Source organism: Danio rerio, chromosome 12, assembly GCF_049306965.1.
Source record: "Danio rerio strain Tuebingen ecotype United States chromosome 12, GRCz12tu, whole genome shotgun sequence".
In the NCBI taxonomy this organism is placed as follows: Eukaryota; Metazoa; Chordata; class Actinopteri; order Cypriniformes; family Danionidae; genus Danio; species Danio rerio.
The window spans coordinates 51,190,001-51,207,295 of NC_133187.1; the positions used below are offsets into that span (position 1 = coordinate 51,190,001).

The 17,295-nt window shown below is 39.4% G+C and overlaps 2 protein-coding genes across 8 annotated transcripts in view; both read left to right on the forward strand.

Annotated features, from left to right (window-relative positions):
* The window catches only part of LOC141376900 (zinc finger MIZ domain-containing protein 1-like), a 29,405-nt gene extending 24,976 nt beyond the window's left edge, over positions 1-4,429 (forward strand). For all 7 annotated transcript variants that reach the window (XM_073918999.1, XM_073919004.1, XM_073919000.1 and 4 more), the window contains 3 exons: positions 1,444-1,607; positions 1,773-1,964; positions 2,959-4,429. In XM_073918999.1, coding sequence (XP_073775100.1) covers positions 1,444-1,607; positions 1,773-1,964; positions 2,959-3,054 — 452 coding nt within the window. In that variant the 3' untranslated portion in view covers positions 3,055-4,429. The remainder of the gene's footprint in view (positions 1-1,443; positions 1,608-1,772; positions 1,965-2,958) is intronic.
* Positions 4,430-5,515: 1,086 nt separating this feature from the next.
* On the forward strand, positions 5,516-13,396 carry ppifb (peptidylprolyl isomerase Fb). The gene is given in 6 exon segments (NM_001037122.2): positions 5,516-5,746; positions 6,497-6,527; positions 7,162-7,250; positions 10,282-10,378; positions 12,592-12,667; positions 12,757-13,396. Coding segments are annotated over 6 exon segments (579 nt in total). The 5' UTR covers positions 5,516-5,596; the 3' UTR covers positions 12,893-13,396.
* Positions 13,397-17,295: the final 3,899 nt, after the last annotated feature.

Genomic DNA, 17,295 nt, shown 5'->3' on the forward strand with positions numbered 1-17,295 from the left:
CCTGACCATGCTGACACTGTATGATCCCATCTGACAACACTGTTCCTTCCTGACCCTGTTTAACCCTGTTGGACCCTGCTGTTTCATCCTGACCCTGTCTGACCCTCCTGACCCCGTCTGCCCTTCCTTACCTCATCTGACCCTCCTGATCCCATTTGACCTTTTTGACCCTGTCTGTCCCTCCTGACCCTGTCTGATGCTGCTGTTCATCCTGACTCCATCTGACCTTCCTGACCCAATCGGTCCCTTCTGACCCCATCTGGCCCAGGCTTTCATGCTGACCCTGACTTTCCTGACCCTGTCTGTCCCTTCTGACTCTGTTTGACCCTGCTGTTCATCTTGACCCTGTCTGACCCAGTCTGTCCCTTCTGACCCCGTCTGATCCAGCTGTTCATTCTGACCCCGTCTGATTTTCCTGACCCCGTCCGTCCCTCCTGACCCCATCTGACTCAGCTGTTCATTCTGACCCTGTCTGACTTTCCTGACCTCATCTGTCCGTTCTGACTCTGTCTGACCCTGCTGTTCATCCTGACCCTGTATGTCCCTCCTGACTCTGTCTGACCCCTCTGTTCATCCTGACCCTGTCTGTTCCTCCTGACCCAAATTACTCAGCTGTTCATCCTTACCCTGTCTAACCTTCCTGATCCCATCTGACTCAGCTGTTCATTCTGAACCCGTCTGACTTTCCTGACCCCATCTGTCCCACCTGTTCTTTCTGACCCCCTCGGGCTTTCCTGACCCCCGTCTGTCCCTCCTGACCCCATCTGACCCAGCTGTTCATTCTTACCCTGTCTGATTTTCCTGATCCCATCTGTCCCTCCTGACCTGAAATCTTGACCCTGTCTGTCCCTCCTGACATCATCTGACCCAGCTGTTCATCCTGACCTTGTCTGACCTTCCTGATTCCGTCTGTCCCTTCTGACCCCGTCTGACCCTACTGTTCATCCTGACCCTGTCTGACCTTCCTGATTCCATCTGTCCCTTCTGACCCTGCTGTTCATCCAGATCCTGTTTGACCTTCCTGACCCTCTTGACCCCGCTACTTATCCTAACCCAGCTGTTCATCCTGACCCTGTCTAACCTTCCTGACCCTGTTTGTCTCTCTTGACCTGGTCTAACCCCATGGTTCATCCTGACCCTGTCAGACCTTCCTGATTCCATCTGTTCCTTCTGACCCTACTGTTCATCCTGACTCTGTTTGACCATCCTGATCCCGTCTGTCCTCTCATGACCCCGCTGTTCATCCTGACCCCATCTAACCTTCCTGACCCCGTTTGTCCCTCATGACCTCATCTGACCCTGCTGTTAATCCTGACCCTGTCTAATTTTCCTGACCTCGTCTGTCCCTCCTGAGCTTGTCTGACCCGGCTGTTCATCCTGACCCTGTTTGACCTTTCTGCCCCAGGTTTGACATCATCTGACCCTCCTCCTCTTCTTCTGCAGGCCACAGTTTCCAGAGCTGCAGCACAGTGGGAGATTTTCCTCACGGTCAGCCTTTATCATCATCACCATCATCAGTAAAAGAATTCATTCAGGGACCACAGCTCTCACACCCCCCGACTGATCCTATGACCCCTGAGAGCCGGACACACACACTGCACAATACTGTGAGTCTAACACAGTTACACACACACACACACACACAGTTACACACATATACACACTCACATTTGTATATATTTCTTAAGTTTGATGTTATTGTATTTACATTATTAATTGTCACGTTGATTGTGTGTATATGTTTGTCGCTTCATGTTTTTGTGTGTTCACAGATGGCTGACTCCCACAGCAGAGATCAATCCCACAACCCCCTTCAGCACAGTCTGACCAATCACCAGCCTCTCCATCACAGTGCCCCGCCCCTTCCCTGCAGACCGCCGCCCACCCAGCATAGCTCCGCCCCTGTGGGTTATAACCCTCTGGAGGATCTGAGCGGTGCACACACACACGAGGCATCTCTAGATGTGAGTTCACTCACACACACACACACACACACACACACACACACACACACTCACTTGTAGAGAGAGAGAGAGATAAGGTGAAGAGAGAAAGTGCAGGTCAGATCGAGAGTAAGAGGTTCACAACTTTACTCTGGTTTACTGCCTACTTCATCAGCAATCACCACAGCCGCATCATCTGCCCTGTTAGCCTGAATAAAGTGTGTGTATGTGTGTGTGTGTGTGTGTGTGTGTGCCTGCAAGATTGTCTGATTGTGTGTGTGTGTGTGCCTGCAAGATTGTCTGATTGTGTGTGTGTGTGTGCCTGCAAGATTGTCTGATTGTGTGTGTTTGTGTGTGTGTGTGTGTGTGTGTGTGCCTGCAAGATTGTGTGTTTGTGTGTGTGTGTGTGCCTGCAAGATTGTCTTATTGTGTGTTTGTGTGTGTGGGTCTATGTGTGTGTGTCTGCAAGATTGTCTGATTGTGTGTGTGCGTGTGTGTGTATGTGATTTTTATCTGTGTGTTTTTGTGTGTGTGTGTGTGTGTGTGTGTATGTGTATGTATATATACACAGTGGCTCAGTGGTCAGCTCTGTAGCCTCCCAGCAAGAAAGTCTCTGGTTTGAGTCTCGGCTGGGTCAGTTGGTGTTTCTGTGTGGAGTTTGCATGTTCTCCCCGTGTTGGCGTGGGTTTCCTCCGAATGCTCCGGTTTCTCCCAGTCCAAACACATGCGCTATAGGGGAATTTAACTAAATTGGCCAAAGTGTGTGTGTTTGTGTGTGTGTGTGTGTGTGTGTGTGTGTGTGTGTGTGTGTGTGTGTGTGTGTGTGTGTGTGTGTGTGTGTGTGTGTGTGTGTGTGTAAATGAGTGTGTATGGGTGTTTCCCAGTAATGGGTTGCAGCTGGAAGGGCATCCGCTGTGTAAAACATATGCTGGATAAGTTGGCGGTTCATTCCGCTGTGGTGACCCTTGATAATGTGTGTGTTTGTATTTGTGTTTGTGTGTGTGTGTTGCTGCAGCTCCTGCCAGATCTGATGAACCCAGAGGACCTGCTGACCTTCTTGGAGCCAGAACACACCAGTGGAGGAGACGAGCTGCTGGCACTGTTCCACTGACAAACACACACACATTGACAAACACACACTCATACACACATACACAATGACACACACACACACCAGCAGCTGCAGATCTTCATCACTCCTGCATTCAGACTCTGGAGCACTGCACTCTAGGCCTTATTTACACTTACACATGTTTCTTAAAGATACCCAGTGTCTCCAGACATCTTCAGAAATTCATTTATTCCTCTCATTTTTATCTAATATTATTTATTCAGCCCTATAGTAAAGTAAATATATATAGTAAATATATACAGAATATTCAGACGGTTTTGACATCTCAAACTACAGCTCTTACTCACATCATATGCAAACGTAAAGAGAAAAATGTGTGTGTGTGTGTGTGTGTGTGCGCGCTCGTGTGTGTGTGTCTAGATTAATTTAATTATGCCTGAGGAGAGTGTTTGTGTAGAGAGCATACATTTGTATTATATCTGTGAAGCCCGTGTAAATGTGTGTGACTAAATATGTGTTTCATTCTGATTGGCTCAGTGCTTATGAATATTCATATCCAGAGACAGGCTGCGTTCAGAATGCAGTGCTGTATTATATTGTACACTGTATTATAGAGATAAATATATTTATTATTGTCCTGAAAGTTGCACAAAAATTCACTAAAAGTTTTTGCTTGTAAATAAGCTAATCACTTTGTGAATATAATGTAAATATTAATTTATTCATGTCATGCAAATCTGAATTCTTTTCAGTGTTCTTCAGTGTCATATTTATGATTATTTTCTTTATTTTTCTTTTCTTTTTTTAAATGTGACTTTTAATTGTAATGATTTACAGATGAATGTTTAAGCGTTTATTTTAAACACAATATTTTGTAATTAAATTTAATGCGTCTCCTTTGAATATTAATTTTATTAGTGATCACAGATTCCTGAACTGTAATTTCTGAACGCAGCCTAAACTGTCGGTTCACAAATACACCTTTATTCACCAAAAAATAATATCTGCTGTGGATATTTTACTGTAACGCACACAGAGGTATGTTAATATGTGTAATTAAATACAGGATAAAAGCCTTTATTACGTGGAATAATAAATCTCTACATTATTTATAGCATTTCAGTGAGTTTAATCACGTTTAGCTGTTTTAATATGAAGTTATCTTTTATTGATTGTCTTAAACATGATAATGCTTTGCATCTAATTATGCACATGCAAATATTTTTAAATGTATTTGCATATTGTGCAAATCAAGTCTTCCCTTTTTATAAGAGATGTTTAATATTTGACTGAATCATCTTTATCTGTCAAATAATGTCATTTACTTTATTTACTATGACACAGGAATGAATGTGTGTGTGTATAAATGAGGTAAACACAGTAAAACCTCAATAAACTCTGATATTTACTGTTATTACGCTCAATTATTGATTCTGAAAGTTTATTTAGCTGATAATCATTTACTAACTGCAGTTCAAAGATAATTTTGATGATAGTAATATTATTATTTAGCATTAATGTCATATCTTCTTCATGATTTCCTGATGTTTAGTTTAGTAGGTCTGTAAATGTCATCTTTAAATCATTCATAACTGCTTTAAAGAGTTCACTTGATTTACATTCACGTGTGATTTATGAAGCAGTCATGAGACGCATTATTAAAATGTCTGCCTGTTTATTTACGTAATAGATACATCTATTTATTTTTCAGTTTATTTAAAAATGTATCATGTATGAATGTGTGTGTTCTTTTTCAGTGTGTGTGTGTTTTGATAAAATAAAACGTAGAGAAATGAGAAAGTATATTAATTAGTTTTCAGTAATGCATGGTATATAATTATTTTAATGCATTTCTAATATATCTATTACTGCATTTATCTTTAATTATTAATAATATTAACAATATACAGTAATATATTAATATTAATAGTCCCAATAATCATCACATCATCACATGATATACACCTTTACCTGGGATTGCATGAAAAATAACAGCATGATCTTTTGGCTTCACTCTAATTAGTTCTCTTGTATTTATTTTTATTGCATATAATCACACAATATGCCAACAGTACATATTATTACAAGTAGAATTTAAAAATAATTGAAAAAGTAGAATATATAAAATTAAATAAATAAATAAACAGCCATAGGAGTACAAATTAATTAAACTTAAGGCAAAAAAATATTATGATGGTTCAGTTTACTTGTCAACTTTGAATTTACAGATTATATTAGAGCTTTTTTTAGGTACATTTATATAGGCAAGGCAAGTTTATCTATCTATACAGCACATTTAATACACAACAGTAATTTAAAGTGCAAAGATTAAACAAAAACAAAATACAACAGATAATGCAAGTTATTAAATCTGGTTAAAATATGAATGGAGGAATATGAACTGGAAAATCGCCCATATCGCAATGCTGATTATCATTAACGAAATGAAAACCATTTACGTTTCCGCGATCAACACGTGACACACAGACACGCGCGCGCTCTCTTCCGTGCACGTGCTTGGTTCTTCTTCCTGTGCGCGCGCTGTCAGTCAGTCAGTCAGGAGTTTCTCACTGGAGTCAGCATGTTAATTCTCGGTAACAGGCTGAAGCTGTGCTCGGTAGCGTTCACCGCGGCGCGTCTGTACAGCACTGGGGTTCAAGCCAACAACAACCCGGTGGTTTTCTTCGACATCGCGGCGGACAACCAGCCGCTCGGCAGAGTCACCTTCGAGGTGCTTGCGGGAGAACTTACACACTCTACTATGAGGAAGGGTCGACTTATGAATATTACTGACGCAGCTCGACATTCTTCGCTTTCATTGGTTTAGAAATGAAACCTTAAAGCACAGCTAACGAATCAGCGAAGGGATCTTGCTGTTAATTAGAATGCGAGACCCTTCACTTCACAGAAGTAAAAATAACGGCTTTTTAGGCTAATTAATATTCATGAGCTCTGCCTTCGTCATAGTATTGTGTTCATAACTGTCAGTACTGATATTGAGGTAAAGTTGGTCTTATATTCGCACATTCAGACATTCTCCTTGATATAGTTTCAGGAAAGTATTCTTTATAGTTCTGAATATATTATAATGCTAATTCTAAATAGTGAAATCATATGATCAGTCAACGACTATCAAAATACAACGTTGTTTACAGTCAATAGAGCTAATGTTGTTTTAAAGTAATTCTTACATGCTAATTCAGACCCAATATTCAAAGTAGAGTGTTACGCAACATGGGGATCCTGTCACTGAATGAATGTGCGATTATAAAGCTAACTTTACCCCAATAGTACCGATAATTATTGGATAATACTGTATAATGTGTTCATAAATGCTTGTATATGTTTTGTTTATTGTTCGGTTGTATTGCGGAGATGTTAGCACTTTTTTATTCTAGTTGCAGTTTAATTTGAGTTTTGGAGAGGTTTTGAGGTGTTTGTCATTCATTGACCTTTAACTCTTTCTCTTCCTGAACTGCAGCTCAACGCGGATGTGGTGCCCAAAACCGCAGGTAAACACTCTTAACACACTTTTATTTGGATGATTTATACCTCATAGTGCTCTTAAAGGGACAGTTTGCTTAAAAACTGAAGTACTTTGCAAATAAGCGATTTCAGGTTTCCAACATTATTCACAATATCTTCTTTTGTGTTCATCTGAAAAAAAAAACAAACTCAAAAAGGTTTAAAAGAAGTAAAGTTTTGAGCAGTTTTGTGAGGTGTGTGTGTGTGTGTGTGTGTGTGTGTGTGTGTGTGTGTGTGTGTGTGTGTGTGTGTGTGACATTAATTTTATTATATTTTCAGCTCATTTAACAAAAGTACTAATATTGATGAGCAAGAGGATAGTTTTTGTCGATATATTAGTGAAATGAAATGTTCATACTGTTAGATCTGTAGTGTAAATGAAGATACATTAGATTATTAACATCCTAAACACTAACTTACTGATACTAACATCTCAAAGCTTGGTGTTTATTTCACAGAGACTTTAAGTGTGTGTAACTGACTTTTTAGTTCATTTTCACCTCATCTTAACAAATCTCTGATAATATTGATTACTGTGATCATTTTATTCGGGATATGAAATGTTCATACTGTTACAACCAAGAGGTGTATTTATTTGTTATTGTTATTGTGTGTGTGTAGAGAACTTCCGAGCGCTGTGCACCGGTGAACATGGTTTCGGATATAAGGGCTCCATCTTCCATAGAGTGATTCCTCAGTTCATGTGTCAGGTAGAGGATGAAAACACACACACTTGCATACATGCTTACACATGCACACATATGCATGCAAACAAACATGCGTGCACACACACGTTTACACAAACATGCACACCTCACAAACATAGTCACACATATATGCTCGTTCACACCAATACAGTATGCACGCATACGCTCTCACATGCTTGCGCATGCACACACACATTCGCGCTCACTCAAATACCTCACACGTGCTCACACACACCTCACATATACACATTCATACACATGCCCATACACACCTACTGGAGCTCACAGACACGTGGCTCAGTCCACACACAAACACATACACACACACACTCATGAGCTATTCAGTTAGTCATCTGTTTTGGGCCACCTTACCCTACATTATAATTCCGTCATCATTTACTCGTCTCAGTTTCAAACCTGTTTGAGTTTCTGTTGAACACAAAACAAGATAACCTGAACAAGTTTGAGTCACTTGTACATTAAGGAAGCGTTCAGAAAAAACAAAACAGCAGCGAAGAAACTCGACACAGAGAAACATAAACACCTCACTGCCAACTAGCGTTTCAGACGTGTTATTGCAGAGCAACAGAAATGCACGGCAATGCACAAGGCATGCGCAGTGGGTCACGCCGATCACTCGACGCAGAAGTGTAACCAGGCATTAGGTGATTCATTTAAAGGTGTTTTCTGTCACTGTGCATTCAGTGTAAAGCTGCACAATTAAAGATTGAAAGATCATGATCTCAGTGCACACCCACGCAATATGAATCATAAATGATGATGATTTGCATATGTTTATTAATCCTTTGAAGCAATGCAGTCAGATCTGCGTTTGATTGAGAGAGATTCAGTTTTTACGCTCATTCAGTGAGTTACTAACAGTGAAATAACACAGCAGTACTGGGAGAACAGCTTATAGCTCAGATTTAAACACTGATGATTATGGTGAAGATTAAAATCACCGTTTAATGGAACTTTATGCTGGTGAATATTGTAGCAATTACATTAGGTAACCAATAGGTTGTGAAAAACAACCATCAAAATGATGTCACTGAGTAGGTTTTCAGAAATGATCCACCTCTAATCAAACATGAGATTTAATGAGTTGAATTGTTGATCATTAATTAAAAATAAATGATCTGTTCAACAAGGTGTTAGATTTCTATATTTAGCAATATCAGCAACTGTAGCAAAGATTAATTTTCATATTGAATATTTTCATTTTTCAGCTGCTTCTTTCTTCTCAGTTGTTTGGTAACCCAGTGGTTTTTGCAGTAATATTTTTGTATAAATGGAAAGCAAATGGCATTTGTCTCCTCTCTTTCTTGCTGATCTGAAAAATGGTCAAATACCGAAGTGTGATCTGAGCTGTGCGATTTGTGATCCGTAACACCACTACATGTGATTAATCTTTGCCCAGCGCTAACAAAAAAGTTTATCCCACTCAGCTGTGTGAATGTTTTTTTCTTTCTTTCTTTTTTTTGTGCACTTTTTAACATCTATGCAGATTTTGCCATCTTTATTAATAATTTTTTATGCAATACTACACAATGTACATGAAAAATAAGTGGCTGGAAACACACCTACTGACTTTTATACAGGGTGTCCTCGGGGTCTTATAAAGTATTTATATATAGTTGAAAAATAAATTAAGAGAAAAAGGTTTTAAAAGATATTAAAAAGTCTTAATCACATTTTTATAAGGTCTGAAATTTTGTTCAAGCATTGTCCAAAGTGTTTGTCTCCAAAAAAGCATAAATATATTTATTTTCGTCCGGTATGCTCGATCCATGCGATCGGATCGAAAAAAAAGCATAGATATCAAACCTCTTTAGATGCTCCAGAACGCAGCAGCTCGAGTGGTCTTTAATGAAGCTAAAAGAGCACATGTCACTCCGCTGCTCATCCGTTTGCACTGGCTGCCAGTTGCTGCTCGCATCAAATTCAAAGCTCTGATGTTTGCCTACAAAGCAACTTCTGGCTTTGCTCCTTCTTATCTGCTCTCACTTCTGCAGATGTATGTGCCCTCCAGAAACTTGCGTTCTGTGAATGAACGTCGCCTCGTGGTTCCATCCCAAAGAGGGAAGAAATCACTTTCCCGAACTCTCGCATTCAATCTGCCCAGTTGGTGGAATGAACTCCCTAACTGCATCAGAACGGCAGAGTCACTCGCTGTCTTCAAGAAACCACTAAAAACTCAACTATTTAGTCTCCACTTCCCTTCCTAATCTGCAATTGCCTCTCTGACTCCACCGCTAACTGCACTACATAAATATATATAAATATATTAAATTACTAATGTTTTGCTTCTTACACTTCACACACCTAAAACTTGAAAAGTGAAAAGTGACGTGAAGTGACGTGAAGCTCTCCACATGTAGTGAAACAGATGGGAAGGTGGGCATTTTGCATACTGCTGGTTGTAGAAAGACAAGTTTAAACAGTGGCTGGAGCCTGCAGCTGAAAACAACCTCGTAATTTATTCTTTCAAGCTTAAATTCATCTGATCTTATCTGAGTCCTGTTGCATGGTTGTGCTCCATTGATTTATTGAACAAACTGTTTATTAACAACTGTTTACTGATTAGAACTTAAAGTGGCGAGGAGATCTTAAAATATTCAAAGGTCTTTAAAAAGTCTTAATAATGTATTTAAATCACCTTTAGGATTTCTGCGTATGCCCTGTAATAGTTAACAGAAAATAGCTGGGATACACCAAATATTTAACCACTAAAAGTTACTTATTGTTTGCAAAATTCAGCATATTTTGGCAAATTTTAATGGCAAGTTCAGTGCATCTCTAGTATTCTTTGCTTCTCTTTACAAGCACTTGAGTGTGAGTAAATGAGGAAATGTAGATTGTTGGTGTACTGTCTCTTTAAATATCACAGTTCACACTGTAATCAGAGTTCTTTGTTTTGTACCAATATTTTAAACTTTTGAATGACTATCCTCACATCAGATGACACACACACACACACACACACTATTGCATGTAATTTATTAGGTGAATAATCATGTTTATATTGATGTAGGGTGGAGATTTCACCAACCATAATGGAACTGGAGGAAAATCCATATATGGGCCGAGATTTCCTGACGAGAACTTCAAACTCAAACACACCGGACCAGGTAAAGAAACGTGTGTGTGTGTGCGTGCGTGTGTGTGATCTTCTGTATTCAGTCTGTGAATGTTGCTGAGTTTGTTCAGTTCAGTATTCAAAGGTCAATCTTGATAATACTCTTGTTGATAGTAGTGGAACAAATAACACTATTTATACACACTTTTACACATCTGGGTCTCGGCTGTGTCAGTTGGTGTTTCTGTGTGGAGTTTGCATGTTCTCCCCGTGTTGGCGTGGGTTTCCTCCGGGTGCTCCGGTTTCCCCCACAGTCCAAACACATGCGCTATAGGGGAACTGATCAACTACACTGGCTGTTGTGTGAATGAGTTTCCTAGTACTGGGTTGCAACTGGAATCCACAGCGTAAAACATATGCTGGAATAGTTGGTGGTTCATTCTACTGTGGCAACCTCTGATAAATAAGGGACTAAGCTGAAGGAAAATGAGTGAATGAATGAATATAACTGTGCATACAATATAGTCTATAGTAATATAAATGCATTTGAATATTACAAATTAAACTGAAAATGATGTCTAATGTTTTTTGTGTACACCCTTAATTTATTTTTATTTATTCAGTATTATTGATATATAACATTATGTATTTAATGTCAAACTACATTTGTATATTATAAATCTCTTTTTTCTTCTTATTACTTTATTATCTGTGCTGTTCTGCTGGTGTTATTCTGTTGTACTGTGAAGCTTCTGTCATAAACGCATTCCTGGCAATATTTTATTTAATAATTTCGTTTATGATTTTGATTTATATGGTTTGTAATAGGCTATAGACTCCGCTAGATGGCGCTGTCGTCAGTTAAATGAGTATTGAATGCGTGTAAATCAGTGGTGCTGTCTGAAATCTGAAACTGTGTAATGCATTACTTATTTATTAAATAAAGACCAAATATTAGATGTATGAAATATTATTTGAAAACAGAAATTAAACATGCACTTTTAGCTTTGGCAGCCAACTGCAGTAGAATTAGACACTAAACTGAAACAAAACTATAAATCAATACAAAATCACATACAAATGACCAAATGTGCATTAAAATTGTAGTGAAGATGATCGCAAAACATAATGGCTTCAATAAATAATTAAATATATTCTCCAATCTTACAAAGAAGTCTCATATAAGTGTGGAATAACTGATGAGTGACCATTGAATTATTAGAAGGTAATGCACAGCTGATGCGGAGAGGTGGACTGGCTGTTATTCATTCATTAATTAGTAGTCTCTTTATTAATCAGGGGTCACCACAGTGGATGAACCGTGAACTTATCCAGCATATGTTTTTCAAAGCGGATGCCCTTCCAGCTGCAACTCAGCATTGGGAAACACCCATACACACTCATAAACTACGACCAGTGTAGTTGACCAGTTCCCCTATAGCGCATGTGTTTGGACTGTGGGGGAAACCGGAGCACCCGGAGGAAACCCACGCCAACACGGGGAGAACATGCAAACTCCACACAGACACACCAACTGACCCAGCCGAGACTCAAACCAGAGACCTGAGTGCTGTGAGACGTTTGTGCTGCCCGCTGTGCCACCCTGACACCCAGAGTGGCTGTTATTTTCTAATAATTCAATGGCTGGTGTTAATTATTGCACTTATACACTGGTGCCAACAGTGTTTAAATGTTGTTTACACACACACACACTATAGAATGCTTGAATCGGATTGGCTGATGAACATTCTAATGTTATTTCCATACAGATATATATATATATAGATGTGTGTGTGTGTGTGTCTAATTGTGAATCTACCACGCATTATGCTGCTCTACTTGTTTTTTCAGCCTTAAATAACTCTTAATATCTTGCACAATAATGTTCTGCCTTATGTAAATGTCCTTGAACAGTCTGTCTTAGGTCCTAGGCGTATAGTTGAGTACATGTATAGTTGATATCGTTAGATTAGTGCTCCAGTATGTTAGTAATGTAGGGTTAAACAGCTCTTCCTGTGTTGTGTTTATATATGTGCAGTGTGACATTACATTTATTTCCACTGTATGTCCACACATGACAATAAAGCTCAACTTGATCTTGATATATACACACACACACACACACACACACACACTAAACTAATTGTAATAATCAAAGTACATCTAGTAAAATAAGTTTCCGCTGTGGCAACCCCAGATTAATAAAGGGACTAAGCCGAAAAGAAAATGAATGAATAATTTAAATGTGTGTGTGTGTGTGTTCAGGTATTCTGTCGATGGCGAATGCTGGAGTGAACACAAACGGCTCTCAGTTCTTCATCTGCACAGCTAAAACAGAGTGGTAGGACACAACCTTCTTCAACATCATCATCATGAGTGTGTGTTTAGACGTGATCTGCAGCGCGTGCGTGCGCGTGTGTGTGTGTTTAGGCTGGACGGGCGGCACGTGGTGTTCGGCAGTGTGAAGGAGGGCATGGATGTGGTGCGGAAGGTGGAGGCTTTGGGCTCACGGTCGGGACGCACCGCTCAGAGGATCAGCATCACTGACTGTGGAGAACTCAAGTAGAGCAACACACACACACACACACACACACACACACACACAGTGTCAGACTGCTGGACAGATAATGTGAACGCTCTGGGTTAAATGATCATTCATTGACTCGGTGTCTAATGCTGATGAAGCGCTGCAGAGGTCTCCGTGCAGCATTCAGGCTGTTTTCTGTTTGTTTGTCTTTTATTTTTGTCAATGTTCAAGCATTGATCCTGACAGAGACTGCAATAAAACCCTCTGATCACTTTTATAAGTCATTAATTTTGGCTCTTGGTTAATACAATCTCTTGTTGTACACCAAACAGCAACAGAAACATTGATATGTACTGTCTAAAGCCATGTGTACAGGCGTTATTAACCTAAAGTAACTCAACTGTGAAAGTCATTGTTAGCTGTTTCTCGGGTACTGTACTGAATCTGGACTTTTGTTCTTATGCATACGATGATGATGAATTCTGGTCAATGTTTATCTGAGAGTGAGTGAGAAATCCAAAATAAAGCAAGAGCAATAATCAACGGCGGTTGCAGGAGTTTATTACTGTGTAAGAGCCAGTGGTCTTCAGATAAAGCTCATCTCAGAGATTCTTTTGCGTCTCTTTTCTTCTGTATTTTTATTTTTCTTTGTTTTGTCAGGTGGTGGTGCTGCGTCTGTCAGTGTCTGTTTCATCTTCTACTGCTACAATGTTGCGGTTTTGTTGAACTGGAGTGTTTGATGTTGCAACAAAGTAACAATAAGAGCAGTTCAGAATGTGAAATGTAGCAATCTCAGTGTCGCCTCAAGAGGCACTGCAGAGGATATGAGTGTACTGCCTTTTTCTCTCTCTCTCACACACACACACATACACACACGGGAGTGAGCGCCACCTAATTGTTTCATCGCAAAGAGGCAATAAAGCTGCCTTTTCACTGCATATGACATTCGGACACGACTGTTGGAATACGCCTCCCTTGTGGTAGTCACACAGAATTTTCAGTTTTGTCCTGCACCATAGGAGAAAAGCTGATTCTCAAAATCCTTCCGGAATAAAGGAGCGCAAAAGCAAGAGCCTTTTATTTCCTGTGCGTTCACCATAGTTGAATAAAACTACTAAACTCATAGACAGCTAAAAATTTTACATAAGAAAATCTATATTTTATCATAAATAAATATATTTTAAATGTTTTTTTTAATAAAATTTCTTTTTTAATCAGAAAAAAGTTCACAAATCACAAAAAAACTGCTATTTCTCATCTCATGCTCACAGACCGGCTTGGACAACACTGGAATACATCCCTTCCGGTCGGCCAGTCGCATTCACTCTAGTCGCAGGAGTTCAAATATTATAACAGATCCGCAGCTCAAATCGGATCCGAATTTTCCTCATACGGAGATGATCGGAACACCACACATCTCCCAGATTACTCTACATTGGAAATAAGTGGCTTCCGGTCTGTCGCTTGTCGTGTGCAGTGAAAAGGCGGCTTAAGTCACTTTCCAAAACCTTTTTATTCACTGCTCCATGCTGGTGGAGTGATCTTCAGATTCTCTCACAGATGCAGATTCACTGGTATCCTTCAAACCACAACTAAAAACCTCATCATCTCTTCTGAGATCACCTAAACCTCTGTCAATAAAACAAAGACCCCTCTCCTCTCACCACACCACACGACAACCTCAAATCATTATCAAATCCGAGTGTGCCTCACACAGGGGTTTGAGCTCGACAGACCACTTGTAGAAAACAGCTTTTCACCTCTGACACTTACACCAAACTGTTTTACAAGACTTCATATGTATTTCTAAAATATATATATATATATATATATATATATGCATTCACACTCTCATCTGCCACTTTATTAGGTACACCTGTCCAAATCAGCCAATCACATGGCAGCAGCTCACTGCATTTGGGCATGTAGACACGGTGAAGAGGATCTGCTGCAGTTCAGAGCGAGCATCAGAATGGAGAAGAAAGGGGATTTAAGAGACTTTGAACGTGGCATGATTGTTGCTGCCAGACGGGCTGCTCTGAGTATTTCAGAAACTGCTGATCTACTGGGATTTTCATGCACAACCATCTCTAGGCTTTACAGAGAATAAAGAGGAAATATCCAGTGAGCGGCAGTTCTGTGGGCGCAAATGCCTTGATGATGAGGCCAGAGGTCAGAGGAGAATGGCCAGACTGGTTCCAGCTGATAGAAAGGCAACAGTAACTCAAATAAGCACTCGTTACGACCGAGCTCTGCAGAAGAGCATCTCTGAACACACAACACGTCCAACCTTGAGGCGGATGGGCTACAGCAGCAGAAGAGCACACCGGGTGCCGCTCCTGTCAGCTAAGAACAGGAAACTGAGGCTACAATTCACACAGACTCACCAAAACTGGACAATAGAAGATTGGAGAAACGTTGCTGCTCTGATGAGTCTCCATTTCTGCTGACACATTCGGATGCTCGGCTCACAATTTGGCCTCAACAACATGAAAGCATGGATCATCCTGCCTTGTATCAGCGGTTCAGGCTGGTGGTGGTGGTGTAATGGTGTAATCAGTGTGTATTGCCTCTTGTTGAATCGCTGAATGCCTCCTCAATTGTAAGTCACTGTGGACAAAAGCGTCTGCTAAATGTAAATGTGTAAAGGCGGTTGCTATGCTCTTCTGAGTGCTTGCTTATGCTGTTGCTCATTTGCTACTCATTGTCTCAGTCTAAATGTTTCATACATGTTTAACATCCGGACATTTTTGAAACATGTAAGCATCTCTTTATGGCTCATACAGTGAGCACAGAACTCCTTTTTGACCCAGCTGCAGCATCTCCTGACAGAAATCCGACCCTGAGGTTAATGATGATTGCTTAAGGGAGATATTTCGATTGGTTACAGTTACAGAACTTAATACCTGATTATTATAAAAGATTACAGCACAAGAGAGAGGTCAGCCTGTATATTGCGCCCTCTGGTGTTGATGATCATACATTACAGGCTGCTCTTCAGTACAATGCTCTTCAACTTTGTGAAATTCGACACTCCTTTTGTTTGTAAGGGTGTGTGTGTGTGTGTGTGTGTGTGTGTGTGTGTGTGTGTGCGCGCGCGCTTTTGCTCTTTGTGTTTTGTATTAAAGTATTGAAATAATAATTGTTCATTGTGTGTAACAAACACACAGATTTCACTGATGAAATAAATAAGGGTCAGTATGATTTTAGCAAATACTTTAGGTATTTCTAAAGCCTGTGTTTCCCTCCCTACCCTGTAAATGTGTGTGTGAATGTGTGATGTTCACTATATGACGTAAAAAGGTGACCGGTTTTTCCACTGGTTTCTATTAACACACTGAAGCCAAACCCATCAGTCACTCCTCAACTCCAGTGAACATCCACACTGATCTCATGCAAATCTGTGTTTGTAAGAGAGAGTGTTTGTGCAAGTCTGGGAGTGTGTATGTTTTTGAGAGATTGTGTGTGTGAGAGTGTTTGTTGGAGTGTGGTATGTGTGTTTGTCTGTGTTTTTGTGTGCTTGACAAGCATTATCAACAACTCAAACAACAACCCAGAGTTCTTCAGTCTTCTAGTCTAAAGTCCTCGTTTGTATTGATTTTAGGTTTGTCAGTATCTTTCATTTGGGTTTTGAATCTTGATAAAAGAGGTGTGCAGTTACTAAATTTACTACTGGAATGTGAAATTTAGCCAGAAAAACAAAATATAATAGGTTTACAGCCATTACTATAACATTCTTATTATTAAATACATTCAAAATCGTTGTTTGCATAATATTTTATTAAACCCACAATGTCACTGAGGGAAGGTATTTCCAAAACACTGACAAAATAATGTTAATATCATTCTTAAGGTTTTTATGAAGAAATACTATTGTCATTTATACTAAATAGTGCTGTGTTTTTGAGCCACACTATACACTGTATATTAAAGTACTTGAATTAATTGTGGTGATTCTACAGTTGCTATGGTAACAACAACTATAGTAATTGATCTGTTGTGGTGATTCTACAGTTGCTTTGGCAACACAACATCTACAGTAATTGATCTGTTGTGGTGATTCTACAGTTGCTATGGTAACACAACAACTATAGTAATTGATCTGTTGTGGTGATTCTACAGTTGCTATGGTAACAACATCTACAGTAATTGATCTGTTGTGGTGATTCTGCAGTTTCTATGGTAACAGAACCACGATAGTAATTGATCTGTTGTGGTGATTCTACAGTTGCTATGGTAACACAACAACTATAGTAATACAAACAATTGAGCCAATACTGTAATTTTTTTACAACTATTAAATATATTATAATACAATACACATTCATAGTGAATAATTATATAATTATAAATAATATTTGTTACTTTTTATTGTATTTGTGTATTTTTATTTTTGTATTATTATTATAAGGTTATTTATTTAATTGTGTCCTTTATTACTT